Source organism: Eumetopias jubatus, unplaced genomic scaffold (assembly GCF_037043125.1).
Source record: "Eumetopias jubatus isolate StellerSeaLion01/CBP00866 unplaced genomic scaffold, mEumJub1_p1.0 scaffold_3, whole genome shotgun sequence".
Taxonomy (NCBI): Eukaryota; Metazoa; Chordata; class Mammalia; order Carnivora; family Otariidae; genus Eumetopias; species Eumetopias jubatus.
In genome coordinates, this window is record NW_028274809.1 from 160,481,594 (window position 1) to 160,501,498 (window position 19,905).

General features: G+C 35.4%; 1 protein-coding gene across 3 annotated transcripts in view; it reads left to right on the forward strand.

Moving 5' to 3' along the window:
* Positions 1-19,905, forward strand: part of PIBF1 (progesterone immunomodulatory binding factor 1) — a 231,209-nt gene that overhangs the window by 24,862 nt on the left and 186,442 nt on the right. For all 3 annotated transcript variants that reach the window (XM_088021857.1, XM_088021859.1, XM_028106141.2), the window contains exon 6: positions 19,626-19,759. In XM_088021857.1, the coding sequence (XP_087877983.1) occupies positions 19,626-19,759 (134 nt within the window). The remainder of the gene's footprint in view (positions 1-19,625; positions 19,760-19,905) is intronic.

Below are 19,905 nucleotides of genomic sequence, written 5' to 3' on the forward strand. Positions count from 1 at the left end.
AGGTAATAAAAATTGCCAGGTTACTGGACTGAGAGTCATTTTCTCTAGGACTTAAATTTTAAGTATGCACAAGCACCTAGTTTATTAAAGCACTAAATGAAATTGTTTTTCAGTGCAGATTTCTGTTCTTGGTTCTGTCACTTGAAATGTTCTCCTTTTGGTGCTTTTTACCCAGTGGCATATCATATTTCTTTCTTCTTCGTTATGTTTGCTACATGTAGAGTATATATTGTTGGTGGCCAGAGGCAGGCAATGAGAAACTCAAAAATGCCAATCACATACAAATGGAGTAGTGAATTTTTTTTTTTACTCTTCTAATAGTGTCATTAATTTAGGTCTCAATCCAAAAATCTAAGTATTCTTTTGGACTGTTGTGAGAGAAAACTTGGATTCCTTCCTAAGGGGGATAAGTATTTTGTTTTTTAGTGGACACGTTGAAAATACATCCAGTGAAAGATAGTGTCCATTGATTCTAAGGTCTCCTAAATTTGACAAAGAAAGGAAGTGTTAAGCACTAAGATACGATGCCACAGTAAGCCTTGGAACAAGGTCATGGTGTTAATGGCTGCAATCACTATGAAGTTACTGATTTTCAGTAAGTCATGATTCAAAATTTATACTATTTGATGTCTTCATATAGTAATTCAGCAGACATCTTAGTCTTTATATATATATTTAGGGTTGGATATTTTACGGGAAGTAACATGAATCTTATACACAATGCTATGTAATTTTAAAGAGGAATAAAATGTAAACTTAGAAATAAAAACATTACTAGGTGGTATTCACCCAAGAATTTTAAAGGACCTCAAGGATGCACTTCACAGTGCAGCAAATGTGTAATCTTATTATCCAAATAGAGAAGTTAGAGACATAGTAAATTGTCTACCTGTCCTTAGAAACTAAGGACCTCGATAACTACAAACTGATCAACCACACTTCTGTTTTTAATGAGCTTGTGGAATTTATGAAGATTAGGATACTGAGTATTTATGTAAGTGTAAACCTATAGGAGAAGGTCAAAACAAAAAGTTTATAAATGGAGGGCGCCTGGGTGGCTCAGTTGGTTAAGCGACTGCCTTTGGCTCAGGTCATGATCCTGGAGTCCCAGGACCAAGTCCCGCATCGGGCTCCCTGCTCAGCGGGGAGTCTGCTTCTCCCTCTGACCCTCCCCCCTCTCATGTGCTCTCTCTCTCTCTCTCTCTCTAATTCTCTCTCTCAAATAAATAAATACAATTTTTTTTTAAAAAGTTTACAAATGGATATAAATGAACAAACTATATTATAGTATTTCACTTGGGTGATAACTGGTACATGTTTTTAAAGAGGAAATAGGAAATGGAATATGTAGACTTCCAAAAAGCCATTCACAGACTTCTAAAAAATGTTCTAAAAATTTTGACAAGACTTCTTAAGAATTATTATCATGAGGTCTTGGGGAATTGCTTTCTCTTCAGTATTTGAAAGATGAGAGCCAGAAAGTAGGAATAAAAGAAACTTTTTGAGAAATGAAAATAGGAGTATTGTTCAGAGATAACTATTAAGTCCAATCTTATTCAATACTTAACATTTTAAGATTTTATTTATGTATTTAGAGAGAGAGCGTGTGTGCAAAGGGGGGAAGGGGTGGGCAGAGAGGGAGGGAGAGGGAAGGGCAGGCAGACTCCCTCACTAAGATCAGAGCCTGGCACGGGGTTCAATTTCACGACCCTGAGATCATGACCTGAGCCCAAACCAAGAGTCGAATGGTTAACCAACTGAGCCACCCAGGTGCCCCTCGGTACTTAACCTTTTAAAACATCATATTAGAGGTGTACCTGGGTGGTTCATTTGGTTCATTGAGTGTCAGACTCTTGATTTCAGCTCAGGTCATGATCTCAGGGTCTTGGGGCCAAACCCCACATTGGGCTCTGTGCTCAGCAGGAGTCTGCTTGAAATTCTCTCTCTAAAATAAATAAAATCTTAAAAAAAAAACTTACTCCTTAAACAAAACAAAACAAAAAACACGTTATATTAGACCATTTTTTCCATGTATCAATAGTTTTTTCCTTTTTAATCCTGAGTAATATTCCATTGTATGGGTATTTTCCTAACCAGTTGATGGGCATTTGAGTTATTTCCACCTTGTAGACATTATAAATAAAGCTGCCACAAACATTTGTATATGGGCTTTTGTGTGGGCACGTTTTCTCTTTGGTAAATGTTTAAAAGTGGAATTTTTCAGGGTACCTGGGTGGCTCAGTCATTTAAGTGTCAGACTCTTGATTTCAGCTCAGGTCATGATCTCAGGGTAATGGGATTGAGCCCTGAGTTGGGCTCCAGGGGGAGTCTGGGATTCTCTCTCCCTCGCCCTCTGCTCCTCCCCACAACTTGACTGTGTGCATGTGCTCTCTTTCTCAAATAAATAAATTAATTAAAAAATAATAAAAGTGGAATTTTTCACTTCTAGATTTCCATTCAGTTTATTATAGTTTTTATTTCTCTGCTATTTCTGTATTCATTGGGAGCATATTTTTCTTTACACCATTGAGAATAGTTAAATCACTGCTTTAAAGCCTTGTTGCTAATTCCAAAATCTGGGTCACCTCAAAGTTGATCTCTGTTAGTTGTCTTTTAAAAATGGGTCACATTTTCCTGTTTCTTCAGAAGTGGAGTAATTTTAAATTGTTTATTTTAGAGTAAATTTAGATCATAACATTGTGACTGTTATGTTGCAGAGACTAGTTTTATGTTCCTCTAGACAGTGCCATTGTTTTTGCTTTAGCAAGAAATTAACTTGGTTGTACTCAAAGTGCATACTCTTGTCTCTTGGGCAGCATTGCAAATTTCAGTTCAGTTTTTTTGGCATTAGTATATGGTTTCTTGGGTCTCTCCTACACTTAATGTTGTTTAGAAGTCAGCCAGAGATTTGGCAGAGATTATCCATAGGACTCAAGGTTCCCTTCTCTGGTTGTCTGGAATTCTCTTCTGAGTTGTACCAAACTTGTCTTCTAGTTCCTCAAGCTAAAAAGAATGAAGGATTTTCTATTGCACCTTTATACATCCAACTTGGCACAGAGTAGGGCTACCCTGAAGCTAAAAGTCATTTAAAAAAAAAATCAGTTAAGATCAGGAGACACATCCAGTGCTGTTCCCTTTTCCTTGTGCAGATGGACTCCCCTCCAGAATTTGCCTGACCTGGGTCACTTTCCTGTACCTTCAAGTAGTTGTTTTATATTTTGTCCAGAATTTATAGTTGTTCTGCAGTAGAATTGGTCAGATGGGAACTTACAGAGCCATTTCCAGAAGCGGGACCACCTTAAATTTTGTTTTAAGCATAAGTGAAGAAAGAGAAAATCTAGTCTATGCATTTAGAATATTTGACTTTGAGATCCCCTTACTTTTTTTAAAAAGGGTCTTAGCTCCATGGGAGACTTTTTTCAACATATTTGGCTTTGTGCTGACATGGATGGTGACATGTCAGGCATTACTAAAATATTAAGAAAAATATTAGAAGCAAAATCAAACATATTACTAGACCTTGAACGAAATGTGCAGTTTTGAACACTGTAACTTTGGTTGTTTGTACTTCTTACTTATTAATAATTATTGAATTCCTGGTAAAACCATAGAGTTTGGAGCTTAGAAACTAAAATCGGGCAATGAGGGAGCTGAGTTTTCTCTTTAAAGATATATAAAAACTAGAATGTGTCGAATAAACACTAACAGGAAAACAATGTGATTGAAGTTTATAAAAATCACAATACAGATGAGGATTGAGTTGCAAAAGTATAAACTTGAGACAAATGCAGGAAAGTGCTCTGTCAGAACAAGTAGTAAATTAATAGAAACTTAAAAAAGGAAACAGTAGCCAACAAATGTAGGTGCTTCAAAAATGGCAGCAAGAATGACAACTCCATTGTGGTTTACTAAGAGAAACTAAGATATTCTTTAGTAATGTCTCTGAGTTTGAGACTGACAGCTCGGAAGACATTTTCTACTTTAGAGTAAGACTTTCCTAGACTGTTAGTATTCTCCAAAATGGTCTTAATTTTTTTCACCACATGGTGGCAGCATATATCCATCTATTTCTTTAACCAGTTTTGGTCTACTCAGAAAATCTTGTCGTTTTTGACCTAAAGGCCAAAGTGTTACATTGTTACCTTGTTTTCCTTTATATTCCTTACTTCATATCCACTGCCTAAAATCAATCAAATACTATTTTTCCTAATAAAATTCAGATTTATAACTGGGAGAAAGAATTTATAAAAACAAACTTTTCTGGCATAACCTGTATTCTTTAGATCAAGGGTATCTCAACTATTACACTGATTTCATAATTATACCTAACAAAAATATTCAGAGATGTTAAAGCCCCATAAGTATGCAGTTAACTCTGTTTTTGTTTATATAATCTGATTCATGGCAGATACCATGTAAAAACTACTTTAGAAATTTAGCAGAAAGTCATTTTTGATCTTTAAAAAAGAAGTCACTCTTTTTTTTTTTAAAGATTTTATTTATTTATTTGACAGAGAGAGACGCAGGGGGAGTGGGAGAGGGAGAAGCAGGCTTCCCGCGGACCAGGGAGCCCGATGTGGGACTCGATCCCAGGACCCTGGGATCATGACCTGAGCCGAAGGCAGACGCTTAACAACTGAGCCACCCAGGTGCCCCCAAGAAGTCACTCTTCTTGATGTGCCAGTTTTAATGGATTTCTGAGATCTTTCTTCATAATTTTTTCCATATCTGCAATTAAATTTGGAAATAATATCTAGAAACTAACATTGGAAAATAGGCCTCATCCTCTCCAAGCTTAGAGTTTTTTATAAGTGTCAATAATTAGTCTAATTTTAGCATATTTTGAGTTGGATTATGTGCATAAACTTGTGTACAATACTTAGTGTTTTCATGTGTACTGTACTTTTATATTCTACTTATTAAATCTCTTTATAGCAGGTCAGAATTTTGGTCCAATGCATATAGCTAAACTGTGTGCAGCTGTTTTGCTATTGTAGAATTTTTTCAGTATGTTTCTTTCATTTCAAAAGAAAAGAAATGTTGACAGTACTATGTAGGGCATTAATGAGTTTGCCCTTAATGAAGCTATAAAGTTTCATGAGGAAATGGTGAAATATTTTTTTCTTATGAGAACTTTGGTAACTAGGAAGCAAGAAGAGTGTTTTGTTTAAGATAACTTCCTTGTTTAGAAACATAGTTACTTTTGTTGAGAAAAATTCTGCAAGATTACCTTGAGGCTCATGTTAGGTATTCATATGTGAGTAATCCGGTTGATTTTAACTATATGAAAATGAAGTATGACACATATTTGTTATTCAGGTTTTTATATGTCAAGGATATTAACTGTTGGGCGCCTGGGTGACTCAGTTGGTTAAGCGACTGCCTTTGGCTCAGGTCATGATCCTGGAGTCCCGAGATCGAGTCCCGCATCGGGCTCCCTGCTCAGCCGGGAGTCTGCTTCTCCCTCTGACCCTCCCCCCTCTCATGCTCTCTCTCCTCTATCTCATTCTCTCTCTCAAATAAGTAAAAATCTTAAAAAAAAAAAAGGGATATTAACTGTTTTCTGAAATTTCTTTTTTTAGCCTACCTAACTGATGAGTTTTAAGTTCCTCTTTAAGGTACATGTTTATGATGATATTCATCAATTATAATTAGACTATCTAAGAAATTCATTAGTAAACAACAATAAGTGTGTCTCTTTATACTAAATTTAAAGTAAATAAGCACTTCTTAAAATTTAGATTCATGGATACCTCCATAGGTTCTTTTGGTCCAAGATAGAACTAAGAATCTCAATTTTAATAAACAGCCTAGGATTCTAGTGTGGCAGCTTCATGTATCTGAGATACAATTTTGAACCCAGTGGCCAAGATGGTATTACTCATGAGAGTTTTACTCATGAGAGACCTTACCTGAGCTTAAATCCGGATATAGTCACCAACTTCTACATATCAAATGACAATAATTGTAAAGAAAAAATTTTTAGAAGAGCAAGAAGAACTTAATGAAATTGTAATGAAAGTTTATAATCTAATTCCTTCAGAACTGGATGGATTTAATAGATAAAAAAAAGTAAGTAAGGACTAGAAGAATTAATTCAGTGAATAATTTTGATTTAGTTGCCATATACAAAGTTTAACGTTCTTTAACCAGAGAATATTTTTATAAGTCAATGGGAAGTTTCCAAAACAATCATTATAAACTTGACCACATAGTAAAATAGTAATGGAGGGGGGGCAGGCAGGGGATGTGGGGCGGGCAGGGGGAGAGGGAGAGAGAGAGAGAGACTCAAGCAGGTTCCATGTTCAGTGCAGAGCCTGCTGTGGGGCTTGATCTCACGATCCTGAGATCATGACCTGAGCAGAAATCAAGAGTCGGATGCTTAACCAACTGAGCCACCCAGATGCCCCATAATAAATTTTTAAGTATAGATTTTATAGTTACTTTTTTGTTATAATTTAGTAAAACTAGAGATAATTAAGAGGTGAGTGAAATAAACTTACTGAGAAATTAAGAAATATGTCTTTTAGATCAAAGAGAAACTAAAAATAAACAAGAAAGCAATGAAAATGAGAATGTTTTATATCAAAATCCTTGAGACATTTAAAGCTGTGCCAGAGGAATATCTATAGCCTTAAAATGCCTTTACTAAAGAGAAAGATGAAAAATAAAGACATGCAGTAGTTATTTTAAGAAAGCAGGAAAAGGAACAATAAAAATAAGGAGTATAGAATTATTAGATGTTAAGGAAATACAGCTCTATGGTAGCAAGCTTGAAAACTGAAAGAAAAGTGAAATGTCCCAACAAAGTATAGATGACAGAAGTGGAGAACTTGAATAGAATAATAACCATAGGGGTATTATAAAGTGAATAAAGATGTACTACTTATGAAGTTATTAGGTTCACAGATGGATTACCCAGATGGGTTCATAGCTGATTTCCACAAGGAGAGCTGATTACAGTTAATTAAACTACACCAAACTATTGAAAAAGATGGAAAGCTATGAGAAAATGCAAAAGCAAAACAAAACAAATTCTATAGGTCAGTTTTACTTATTACTACACATGCAAAAATTCTAACTAAAATGTTCAAAAATGAATTGTAGCATTGTAGCAAAAGAGTCATACTTTATGATTAAAGTATATTCTAGAATAGAAAGGATAATCCAGTATATCAGCAAGCTGAAGGAGAAAAACTGTATGATTATATCAGTAGATGATAAAAGATGATAAAATAAAATCTGGCAACTCTTCCTATTAAAGACATTTAAATATTTACAAATAAGATGTTAACCAAAAAAAATTATTCTAAATGGGAAAACAATAAAACCTTTTTCTGTTAAAATAAGTAACCAGACACAGACTGGGTCGCTCATTATTTACTAACATGGTCTCGGAGGGTCTTAGCAGATACAGTAAGAAAAAAACTGTCCATATAAAAATTAGAAAGGAGATTTTTAAATTTTTTTCTATGTTATGTTTGAAAAACAGCTAAAATTAATTTTGATATTGTGACTGAATACAGGATAAATATATAATCAGTAGCATTTCTCTAGGCTTAGAGAAATAACTGCTCACTAACTGCTGTAGAGGGACATGGGAGAAAAATATTTCATTTATAAGGAAGGTAATGGACTTCTGTGAAGAAAACTATAAAAATCTTAGTGTTGAACTTGGAAACGCCATATTTTAGGAGAGAGACAAGAAAAAAACTAGCAATTTTCTCTATATTAATATATTAAATACAGTTATTTTATATCCCCACACTTGTTTTTTGTTTTTAGTTTTTGGTGAAGAGAAGTTTTGTACAAGGATTGGGGTTGGATAAATTATTTTAGTCTATATGAAAAGATAAATGTCTCAGAATTGCCAAGAAAAATGTGGGAAAGAGAAAAAGATGCAAGGTGGGGAAAGTTGTACTGGTCCAACCAAGATCCCACTATATATTTCAAAATTAATATATCAACTAAATGAGATATTGGCATAGAAACAAACATCAATGGAACAGAATGTAAAACTAGATCTAATTATGTACCACAATAGTGGTAGTTCAATTCAGTTAAAAAAGAATAGTTATTTCGTCTAAGGGTCCTAGAACAACTAGATATTCCTCTATTTAAAAAAAAAAAAAATTTTGTCCTCACATTTTATACCTTACACAAATACTAATTCCATTTGATTAAAATTTTTAGAGGAAAATCTAGGCCATCACTTGAACAATAACACAGATTTTTAGGGTCAACATTACCTCTAGGTGGTATGGGAAAAAAATTTTCACTTCTAAATAAAATTTAGCACTTTCTTCCATAACAGATGTAGGCAAACACCACAGTAGGACTGCCACGAATGCCTTGTCAACATCAGAGTTGTGCTCATCACTACTTCAACATTACTGTAGTTATTAGGCCCCTCACTGAGCTTATCTTTAATGCATTCATAAAGAAGGACATGTATAAGTCTTTAAAATATTTTGATAGCTTTATTTCAGTATAATTTGTTTCATAAATCTGTATATTTAATTTTTGCTTTTAAGAAATATTAGGCTCAGAAAGGGTTCACAGACATCAGCAGATTCCAGTGGGGTCCATGGCACAAAAAAGTTTTAACAGTCCCTAATTTACATGATTATTAACAGTGCTTCTCAAACTTTAATGTAAATACAAATCACCTGGGGATCTTGTTAAAATGAAATGACACAGTAATTCTGGGATAAGGCCTAAGACTGTTCACAGTTAGCACATTCCCAGATGTTACTAGTGCTCCTGGGCCTGTGCCAGTTCACAGACTGAACTGTGAGTAGCTAAGCTCTGGAAGTGACTTTTCCAGTACAGTAGTCACAGTCATGTGTGGCTATTTCAATTTAAGTTTAAGTTAATTAAAATTCAGTTCCTTAGTCTTAATAGTTACAGGTGATTAGTGACTATCGTATTGGACAGTAGAGACATAGAACATTTTCATCATTGGAGAGGAGTTCTATTGAATAGGACGGTGCTGTCCAAGAGGTTGGGGTAATCTCAGCCAAGACAGGGAAACAAAAAGCTTTAAAACAAAAAGACCGAAAAAAAAAAAAAAAATCACAGGCAAAGCTCAATATATAAAGTATGCGTTTGGGGAAAAAAAAATTGGAGTGCAGATGATCAAAAGTTAATACTAGCACTTTTTGAAGCTCTTATAAATTAATAGGAAAAAGACAACTCCAAAGAAACATGGGCAAAGACATAAATAGGCGTTTCACAAAAAAATATAAATCGAAATAGCCAGGTGCTCAAACTAGCTAGCATTTGGGGAAATACAATTAAAATAACAGGAGAACTCAGGTTGACAAAAATGGAAAAGATCTAATAAGTAATTATTTTCTAAGGAAAAAGATACACATTGCTGGTGGAAAAGTGAACTACTGCAGCCTTTTGGAAAGAAATCTAGCGGGGCACCTGGGTGGCTCAGTCAGTTAAACGTCTGACTTCACTGGGCTCAGATCATGATCTCAGGGTCCCGGGATCCAGCCCAAGTCAAGCTCTGCACTCAGCAGGTAGTCTGCTTGTCTGTCTCCCTTTCTCCCTGCCCCTCCCCTCTGCTCGTGCTCTCTCCCTCTTTCTCTCTCAAAAATAAATAAAATCTTTCAAAAAAAAGAAAGGAAGAAATCTAGCAACATCATTTAAAATGGAAAGTAAGCATCCTTCAACACACAGCAACTGCACTACTGAGACTCTGTCTGGTAGAGTAAAATACAAGTACATACAGATATTTGTACAAGAAGGTTTATAGCAGCAGTGTTTCTGGCAACAGGCTCTGAAAGGGGAAAAGATGGACTGGAAACAAAGTAAATGGCCATCAATACAATGGCAAGGAAATGGTTGCATAAACCATCATACAAGCTACACCATGGATTATTGTGCAGGCACTTATAGAATGAATTGGAGAATATCAATTTAGTATTTCCACAAGATAAATTACTAAGTGAGTAAAACTAGATACAAAAATATTCAACATGACTTTTTTTTTTGAGAGAGAGAGTGTGTGTGTGTGCACACGTGTGTGCATGTGGTGGGGGAGGGACAGATGGGGAAGGAGAGGGAGAGAATCTCAAGCAGATTCTGAGCTGAGCACAGAACCCGTCATGGAGCTCAATCTCATCCCTGAGATCATGATCTGAGCAGTAACCAAAAGTCATTTGCTTAACCAACTGAGCCACACAGGTGCCCTGAGTCTTTTTTTTTTTTTTTTTTGGATCAGGAAAAAGAATGACCAACAACTCCTTCCCTTTGTGTGTGTACATGAGTATATCAGTTCATATGGAGAAGTATATGGAGAAAAATAAAGATATGTATTACTAATATGAGTTACATGGGATGTTTCAAAGAGGGAGGAAAGAGATAAAAAATTATAAAAATCTGCTCTTAAACCTGTCTGTATATGGTAATTCCAGTATATATTTATATACATACATACATACATATATCTTTTGTTTATATAAAATTGTGCTGGTGTGTGTTTAAAGTATAAAAATATTTTAAATACTATCAAATTGGAATAATTTACCAGTGAAACAAAAATGACATTCTTTTGCCATTAATAAGTCACTTGTTCACCATACTTCCTCATGTGCTTCAAGAGCTGAAACCTGACTATAAATCGGGTGAATCGACTTTAATCTTTTATCCTTCTTATCCACATTTGTTTATACTTTTAATGCTTATTTAAATCCCTTGAAGGGCATGGGAAGCTATATTTTCTTACATTGATAAACTTAAATTCTTTGAATAATAAGTGAGATTTTAAAGATAATTTAGCAACTTGTTTTCATTTAGAATGTTAGGATTTAAATTTGTTTGGTACAATTGTATTTGGTCAATACCTACAGAAAGACCAATATTTCAAATTTGTCTCAGTAGTTTGCTAAATAAAATATAAGCTATAAAAATTGCTTCCCAACACAACATATTGTTTAGCAGTGGAGGGTTCTGCTAGATCCATGAGCTAGTTATGAACAATAGTAATATAAGGTGTACTACAGTTGTAGGCACATAAAAATAAATGAGCCATTGAATGAGTTAGTGTACTCACTTTGCAGAGGCAGCAGTTAAGATTCAGAGAAGCTGACTTGCTAGAACAGTTCAGAGCAGAGACAGATTTGAACCCATATCTCTTTATCCCAGTCTAATGTCCACCACACTTTTTTTTTTTTAAGATTTTTATTTAAATTCAAGTTGGGGGGGCGCCTGGGTGGCTCAGTCAGTTGAGCATCTGCCTTTATCTTGGGTCATGATCCCAGGGTCCTGGGATCGAGCCCTGCATCAGGCTCCCTGCTCAGCCGGGAGCCTGCTTCTCTCTCTGCCTCTCTCCCACACTCGTGCTCTCTCTCTGTCTGAAATAAGTAAATAAAATCTTTAAAAATAAATAAATAAATAAATTCAAGTTAGGTAACATATGGCATATTATTAGTTTCAGGGGTAGAATTTAATTATTCATCAGTTGCCTATAACAGCCAGTGCTCATTACATCAAGTGCCCTCCTTAATGTCCGTCACCCAGTTACCCCATCCTCCCACCCACCTCCCCTCTAGCCACTCTCAGTTTGTTCTCTATAGTTAAGAGTCTCTTAGGGTATGCCTCTCTCTCTCTGTTTTTAATCTTATTTTTCCTTCCTTTCCCCTCTGTTCATGTTTTGTTTCTTAAATTCCACACATGAGTGAAATCATGTTGTATTTGTCTTTCTCTGATTTATTTCAGTTAGCATAATACACTCTAGTTCCATCCACATCATTGCAGATGGCAAGATTTCATTCTTTTGATGGCTGAGTAGTATTCCATTGTATACATATATTACATCTTTATCCATTCATCCATTGATGAACATCTGGGCTCTTTTCATATTTTGACTATTGTAGACATTGCTGCTATAAACACTGGTGTGCAGGTGCCCCTTCAAATCACTGTTTTTGTATCTTTTGGATAAATACCTAGTAGTGCCATTGCTGGGTTATAGGGTAGTTCTATTTTTAACTTTTTGAGGAACCTTCATACTCTTTTCCAGAGTGGCTGCACCAGTTTGCATTCCCACCAGCAGTGTAAGAGGGTTCTGCTTTCTCCACATCCTCACCAACATCTGTTGATTCCTGACTTGTTAATTTTAGCCATTCTGACTGGTGTGAGGTAGTATCTCATTGTGGTTTTGATTTGTATTTCCCTGATGGTGAGTGATGTTGAGCATTTTTTCATGTATCTGTTGGCCATTGGAAGACTCAAATGTCTGTTCATGTCTTCTGCCCATTTCTTCACTGGATTTATTGTTTTTTGGATGTTGAGTTTGATAAGTTCTTTATATATTTTGGATACTAACCCTTTATCTGATATGTCATTTGCAGATACCTTCTCCCATTCCTTGGGTTGCCTTTTAGTTTTGTTGATTGTTTCCTTTGCTGTGCAGAAGCTTTTTATCTTGATGAAGTGCCAATAGTTTGTTTTTGTTTTTGTTTCCCCTGCCTCTGGAGATGTATCTAGTAAGAAATTGCTGTGGCCAAGGTCAAAGAGGTTGCTGCCTGTGTTCTCTAGGATTTTGATGGATTCCTGTCTCACATTTAGGTCTTTGATCCATTTTGAATTTATTTTTGTGTATGGTATAAGAAAGTGGTCCAGTTTCATTCTTCTGCATGTGGCTGTCCAATTTTCCCAACACCATTTGTTGAAGAGACTGTCTTTTTTCCATTGGACATTCTTTCCTGCTTTGTTGAAGATTAGTTGACCATAAAGTTGAGGGTCCATTTCTGGGTGTTCTAATGTCCACCACACTTAATGAAAGTTACCTTTCTTCATTCCTCTGAATCTTTCCTTCCATTCCTCTAATTTTTTTAATTTTTCCTTTTAGAAAAGGTTAAATTTTTATGTTTGAATTCACATTAACTGACTGAAATAGGTATTATTGAAAATTTTCATGTAATACCAAAAAAACTAAAATTTTCTTGTTTTCTTTTTAACCAAGAGTAGACTTATAATACTTTTTTTGTCTTTCTTTTTTTAAGACTTTAGAAGTAAAAAAATTTTCAATAATATTTCCTTTTTTTAAAAGATTATTTACTTATTTATTTGAGAGAGAGCGCAGAACTAGCAAGAGAGAACATGAGGGTGGGAGGGGCAGAGGGAGAGGGAGAAGCAGACTCCCTACTGAGCAGGAAGCCTGATGCAGGACTTGATTCCAGGACCCTGGGATCATGACCTGAGCCCAAGGCAGACGCTTAACCGACTGAGCCATCCAGGCACCCCTTAAATAATATTTCTTGAGGATCTTAACAACAACAAAGAGCAGCCTTTGGCAGCAAAACAGACTCTGTTATTACTTAAAGGTCAGTTTATAGCAATCAAAGGTTCATTAGGTTTCTTCTTCTTTTCTGTATTTAGTTGCTTGGACTAGATTATAGATAACGTGAAACTTGTGAGAATTCTGAGGAGTGAATTCTCACTTTCGCTGAATAGCTAACCATGCCATTTCTTCTCATTCACTAAATTGCTATCCAGTGTAAACGGCTTCTGATTTGAACTACTGACCTTAAGGTAAATGTCACTATATCACCTTTCCAATTTCCTTAGCTGCCCTATCTCCCCACAGGCAGGAGATCACCTCATTTATTAAAGATTTATTTTGACACATAGGTTACCACTCTCTTCTCAGTTTACATGGTGTGAGAGATGAAAGATTTAAATGATGCTTAGAAATTCATTATACCTAAAATAATTGCCTTTTGGTTTACACAGCTGCTGACTGTTTAAAATGTGCCTATTTAATTGCATCTTTGAATACTTTTTAACTTTTTGTAGAAAAATTTAGATTCGATGTTATTTTCTCAAATTATTTTTCTTATTATGTACTTAAAGAATAACTATAGTAATTGTTTTAAAGGAAAGGAGTCCAAAATTAACTGTGATTTATGTATGTGCCATATTTGAACCCATAAAATTTGTAATTAAAATGCTTTTAACACCCTGGATTTGAACAGTAAATAATATTATTAACTTCCAACAATGGTTTTATAGTTTCCACATAATTGATTCTTAAAAAAACAGGAACTTGAAATTAAGAAAAGTATGAACTGTGTATGAATTCGAGAACCTAGATTCTGGTTCTATCTCTGCTAGCCCTAGAATCCTGGACACATCATCTAAACCCTCTAGGCTTTAAGGTTCTTATCTTGAAAATAAGAAGATTGTAGTAGATTATCTCCAGGGTATCTTTCATCTCTGAAATTCTATAAATCTAAAATGTTTAGCTGCTGTGTTTGGAAACAAGAAGCTTGGAAGAAAAAGGACATCTCATTATAAATATGAAAGTTCTAATAGCTAATAACTTTTCCAAAACAGTGTATAATATGAAATTTTCAGTTTCTTATGTCAAACAAACTATAGAGAAATAGAGTAAAAAAGTGTCTCTTCACTACCCACTTTCATCCTGCTCTCTTTCCACTTTGATGTGATTATCACATCTCCCCCTTTCTGTTCCTATTACAAGCATCCCTGCCAGAACTTCTCCCCAGTTAACATTTTCCTGCTTGAAGCCTCGTTTCACTTTTTAAAAGTGTATAACATACATAAAAAAGTCTTAAGTGAATTTTCACAAAGTGAACACACCCATCACCCAAAGCAAAAATAAAAAGCCCCTTTCATGCTGTCTTTCTCAAAATCTTTGAGAAAATTCTGCATGTATGTTACACAGATACCCTTGTTTCAGATGATGTGTTTTATTTACAGACTTATGATAGTATTCTTTAATTTCAGTTGGAAAACTGATAATGTATGAAATACTTAATTTTTAAAGTCACTTTTTCTACATTTGGAGCTAGTTATTTTAAATGCCAGTGCTGCATAGTCCATTTGTATTTCAACAGTAGTTCCTTCTGCAAACATTTCCAGCGTAACCACTATGTAAGGGTTACTGGGTGTACAGAGATAAAGCAGGTCTTCAAGGAACTCCAGGTCTTAGGTGGGTATGGGGAAAGATGAGGGTTATGGGCAAGACAAGAAAACATACAATTACAATAACATTTACTTTTTTCAGACTGGAGATAGCCTTCTATTATTTCCTCATATGTATAATTTAGGAGATGGAAAAGATAACATTAACACTGGCGGTCAGTCATTTCCATTCTAGATATGTAGAAAACTGGGCAAACAGTTGAAATCTTCTCAATGACTTGGATTGTCTTTATTGTCCCAATGTAATTTTTTTTCTTGCTGTGAACCTGTTTACTGTTATGTAGAAATTTTCTGTTAGGGCTGGTGACTGGAAGTTTTATGTGTGTCCCTTTCTTTATGTTTGAAAAGGTTTTAGTCAATTTAATGTCCTCTTTTGCTCCTTCTTTTCCACAGACATTAATTGCAAACCTTTGTATAATAGGCAGAGTACTAGCTAGGTACTAGGATTATAGAAAACCTCAAATTTTTTTCTTACAATGTAGGAAACAAGTAATGGCTGCTCACAGCACATGTGATACGTTTTCTGACAGAAAGAACCAGGTGCTGTGGCAAAATATAAGACAAACATCAAACTCAGATTTGGGGCTTGAGTCTTCCCAAATAAGTTGATCTTGAGTTCAAAACAGAGAAGGATGTATAGGGATAATACAAAGTAATCTTTTCTGTTCTCTTCAGCCTTAACCTGGTAGTTCCACACAGTCATGGGGTTTCATTCATTTTGAAGGAAGATGCTACTTTTCCTATTTTCCAGTGCTCTACCTTAACCTATTTTAGTTGTTAATAGTAAGGGAACATATTTTTTCAAAATATAAAGTATTAATTTGAGGTAAGGGGAAATTTTTCAGTTGAAAAGCCCTGAAGAAAGTGTTGGTAGAATATATACATTCCTATACTGAACTTCTGCTTATTCTTGGTCATATGGTGTTTATATTTAAAGAAAATTTATATAGCACCCATGGAATTGCTCTCTGGACCAGGATTCTTTGCTCCATATATTTCAGGGCTAGTTGCTGATGTCTTCTCTAGATCTTTAGAGAAGATCTTGGCACTTCCACTCACCAAAACCCCTGCTACTTTGGGCATTCATGTAATCTGGGCACCACACCTCATAACCTTCCTCATTTGCAGACCATTAAGGATATTCTTCCTTTTCTAGTGGAATCCTTGCTCTTGCCTGGGTTACTTCTGTGATTTATCCATAGCCGTGGCCTTGACATCTTATTGATTTTCTCATCTTTAGTGACTGACTTTTTTCCACTTTAGCACTCAGTCTCATGGCCCACATTCTGTTCCTTGTCACCCAGAACTCATTACTTCTGAAGTTACCAATTCAGGTTGATCATTGAACATACTACTTCCTCTATTTCATATATCTTAATCCTTTGCTTCCAATTTATCTTCAACAGAATTTCCAATTCATATAATTTCTTTATCAATCCCTTCCTAAATTTATTTTTTTGCCTCTTCATCATGTTATCCGTCTTAAACGTTTCTCTTGCCAAGGTTCTCTTAATTCCTCCCAACTCTCTTTTTATCAAACCCACCTGACAAAATGTTAACTCTGCATTTTCCAACTGAGCACTACTGGATTAAAAAAAAAAAAAATCACATAGGGAATAACAAGTATACAAGTTTATTGTTACCAACCTCAAATGGGCCCACACAGTTGTGCTGTAAATCTCTTTTTTCTGGTCCTCTCATTTTTTACACAATTGTTTTAGACATTCACTGCTCCCCTCACATCTCTAACCTTCCACTCTCAGCAGATGACTTGGTATTTCATTTCACAGAGAAACTGGAAATCCTCAGATGAGAACCCAACCCCCGCAGTTCCTGCCACAAAACATACAAACTTGCACTCACTCTGTTTTGTTTATTTGTTCTTACTTTTGATAGCAGAAGTCTTCTTGCTTTCAAGGAGTGGGAAAATCACATGCCTTTAGAAACCAAGTGGATAATTTCATTTTATGAAGCAGTAGGGTAAGGAGTAATTCTGTTGCTTATAACAAATTGATAAGAGCTAAGTACATCAAATTTCAGTTTTTAATACTCTTATCAGCTGGAATAAAGCCTGTCACGATGAGCATGTCTGGTGATCCAAGACTAATCTCCACATTCGAGCTCTGGAGGCTGTTCCCTGTGGCCTTTTTAGGACTTTACCTACCTGAATATGCCTGTTTTCTCCAGTGTCCATCCCACTTTTGCTATTTGTTCTTCCCCGCTAATATTTGAACATTTTCAAGCTTGTTCTATATTTTAAAACCTTTGTTTATCCCTATTTTCTTTTCTAGCTACTGTACTTTCTCACTTTTGTATTTTAACTAAAGAGAGGCTTGCCTGAAGGTTTGGTGTTTGACAAAGTTCGATTGGAGTCCTTACGCTACTGTTTATGAGCTTTGAGACTTCTGCTGTCGTCTCTAAGCCTCAGTTTCCTCAACTGTGAAAATGTGGGTAGTATTTGTACCCAGTCATAATAGTATTAAGTGAGAGAATGCATATAAAATAGCATAAAACAAGGACATATTTAGATGAGTATTCAGATATATTTGCTTTAGTCCATGGCAGTCTTTTTCTGTCCCTATCCCTGAATACTTAATGGGTTTGTTGACTGGGTTTTTTTCTCAGTAGAACTCAGTACCACTGACTTAGTCTCCCCAAAGCACTCTCTTCTGCAGTTGTTTCTGACACACACCCCCAGCTTACCCCTTGTTTCAGAGAATACTCCATCGGGTGCCTTATGCTCTTTGTCCTGTGGCCACCCTTTAAATATTTCTATTCCTCAGGATTCTGTCTTGGTCTTTGTGCAGTTATTAAAGTTGAGCCATCAATTTGGCTCTAATCTCTCAAGAAGCCAAAGTAAAGAAGAAGCATTATGATACTAATTTATAGTTAATGATTATTTACTATGTCTTAGGCATTTTTATAAGCACTTTACTGTATTACTTGATATAATCAGCACTCTGTGAGGTAGATGAGGGCACTGACTACTGAGAGGTAAACCTGCCCAAAGTCTTACTGCAGATAATTCAATTCTAGACAGTTGAATTCTGGAGCTTGCCTCCTAACTATAACACTGTACACTGTTCCAGAACTACTACATGGATTAGTAGTATTTAGAAAGGCAAAGCATTCTTCAGGGGAACTAAAGAGTCTTCTGGGACTTAGGTCTGAAATGATGTATTTGATGATCCTTTGGGGAGATGATAGAGTATCCTGTTATGATCCTATAACAAATACCATAGTACCATTGCATTCTTATGAGGAACTTCTCAGTAGGAGAACATAGTATTAAACCAAAATAAAATACACCATGTATACATATATATGTGTGTGTGTGTCTATATATATATAGATATATATATATATATATATAGATATATATATATAGATATATATATATGTAGTTTTTCCATAATTGCATTTTTCAAACAGCCCTTGGATAGAAATTTGGGAGCTAACATTTCAAAGTTATGTTTAATAGTTTAAAAGGACAAAATCAATATCTTACTCATCTTTCTATCTACACTATCTAATCCAGGACCAGTCACGTAGGAATAATTCAGTCAGTATTTGTCGAATGAGTGTGGCCGCACTTACCTGGTCTGCTACTAAAGAAAGAATGACTTGGAACAGGATGTATTAAACATTCTGAGGGTGAAGTTGACAGTTGCTTGCAAGATCTGGTGAGTTCAAAAGGCAGAAATAAGGAGGAACTCTGTCCCTGTGTCCTGTTTTTCTTCCCCATTTCCATATTTATTTACTCCTTAATTTATACAAAAGCATTTATTTAACTCTTCCTGTGTATACCAAGTGCTGTATAAACTGATGGAGATCCAGTGGTGACTAAGACATAGTCCCTGCCCTTAAGATGTTTACACTCTGGTGAGGCATATAGAAAACTAATCTGATAGTAAGCAAATATTCAGATAATACACAGCTATTCAGGCAGTGAGAACAAGATAGAGGAAGTATGGTATGTTCAAGAACTTTAGATCTTCATTAGGGTTACAGGGTGTATGTGAATATGAGAAATGGTGAGAAATGAGGTTTGTGGTAAGCCAGGCCAGGTTGTGGTTTTTGACAGTGCTCCCTTCTACCCCTCCCCTACATCTCCATAGTTCCTTTCTACGGGTCTGGTGAGTAGAAGGACGATCAATGGAGAAATATGTTCCAAGTGCCACAAAATTCCTTTTTTTTTTTTTTTTTTTTTTGCTGACTACCATAACTGAAACTACATGATTAATCTCTTCAGTAACTGTTTTTCACTGTGGATATTTGATATTCAGGTGGCCCTTCATCTCTAAGTTGTGAACTCCTCAAGAACAGGGGCTCTGTTTTATTCATCTCTGTGTCTTTAGCATCTAATAGTTAACTCAAACAAAAAAGCTTTTTAACATTGATAGTCATTTTATGGATCATTCTAATAACCAAAGCATAGCTGCCCTCTTTTTTCTATGAAAAACAGAGCTCAAGTTTTAAATGAATTTACAAACTACTGTCAGTTTAAGATCATCTGTCTTCGAGTAGGGAAAATTACTACACAAAAGAATTGAAGGTTGTTTTTGTTTAATTACAAGGATATTCACAGCGTAACAGAAGAACTCAATAAAAAATTTGGTCAACTATGTTTAGCTTGCAATGTTTTATTGTTTTGATTTTAGACTTATGAGGAAGATCGAAGAAATTACTCTGAGCTTCAAATTAGATGTCAACGTTTGGCCTTAGAATTAGCAGACACAAAACAGTTAATTCAGCAAGGGGACTACCGTCAAGAAAACTATGATAGAGTCAAAAGGTAAGCTGTTAAGATGGCTTTTTCACATGCATCAAAGTCACCTGAATTCTTACTGTCGACGTCGTTAATTCCACTTTGTGTCTTACTCCTTTTCTGTGTCCGTAGTTTGACTTTTCCAGAATGTCATATAGGTGGAATCCTACAGT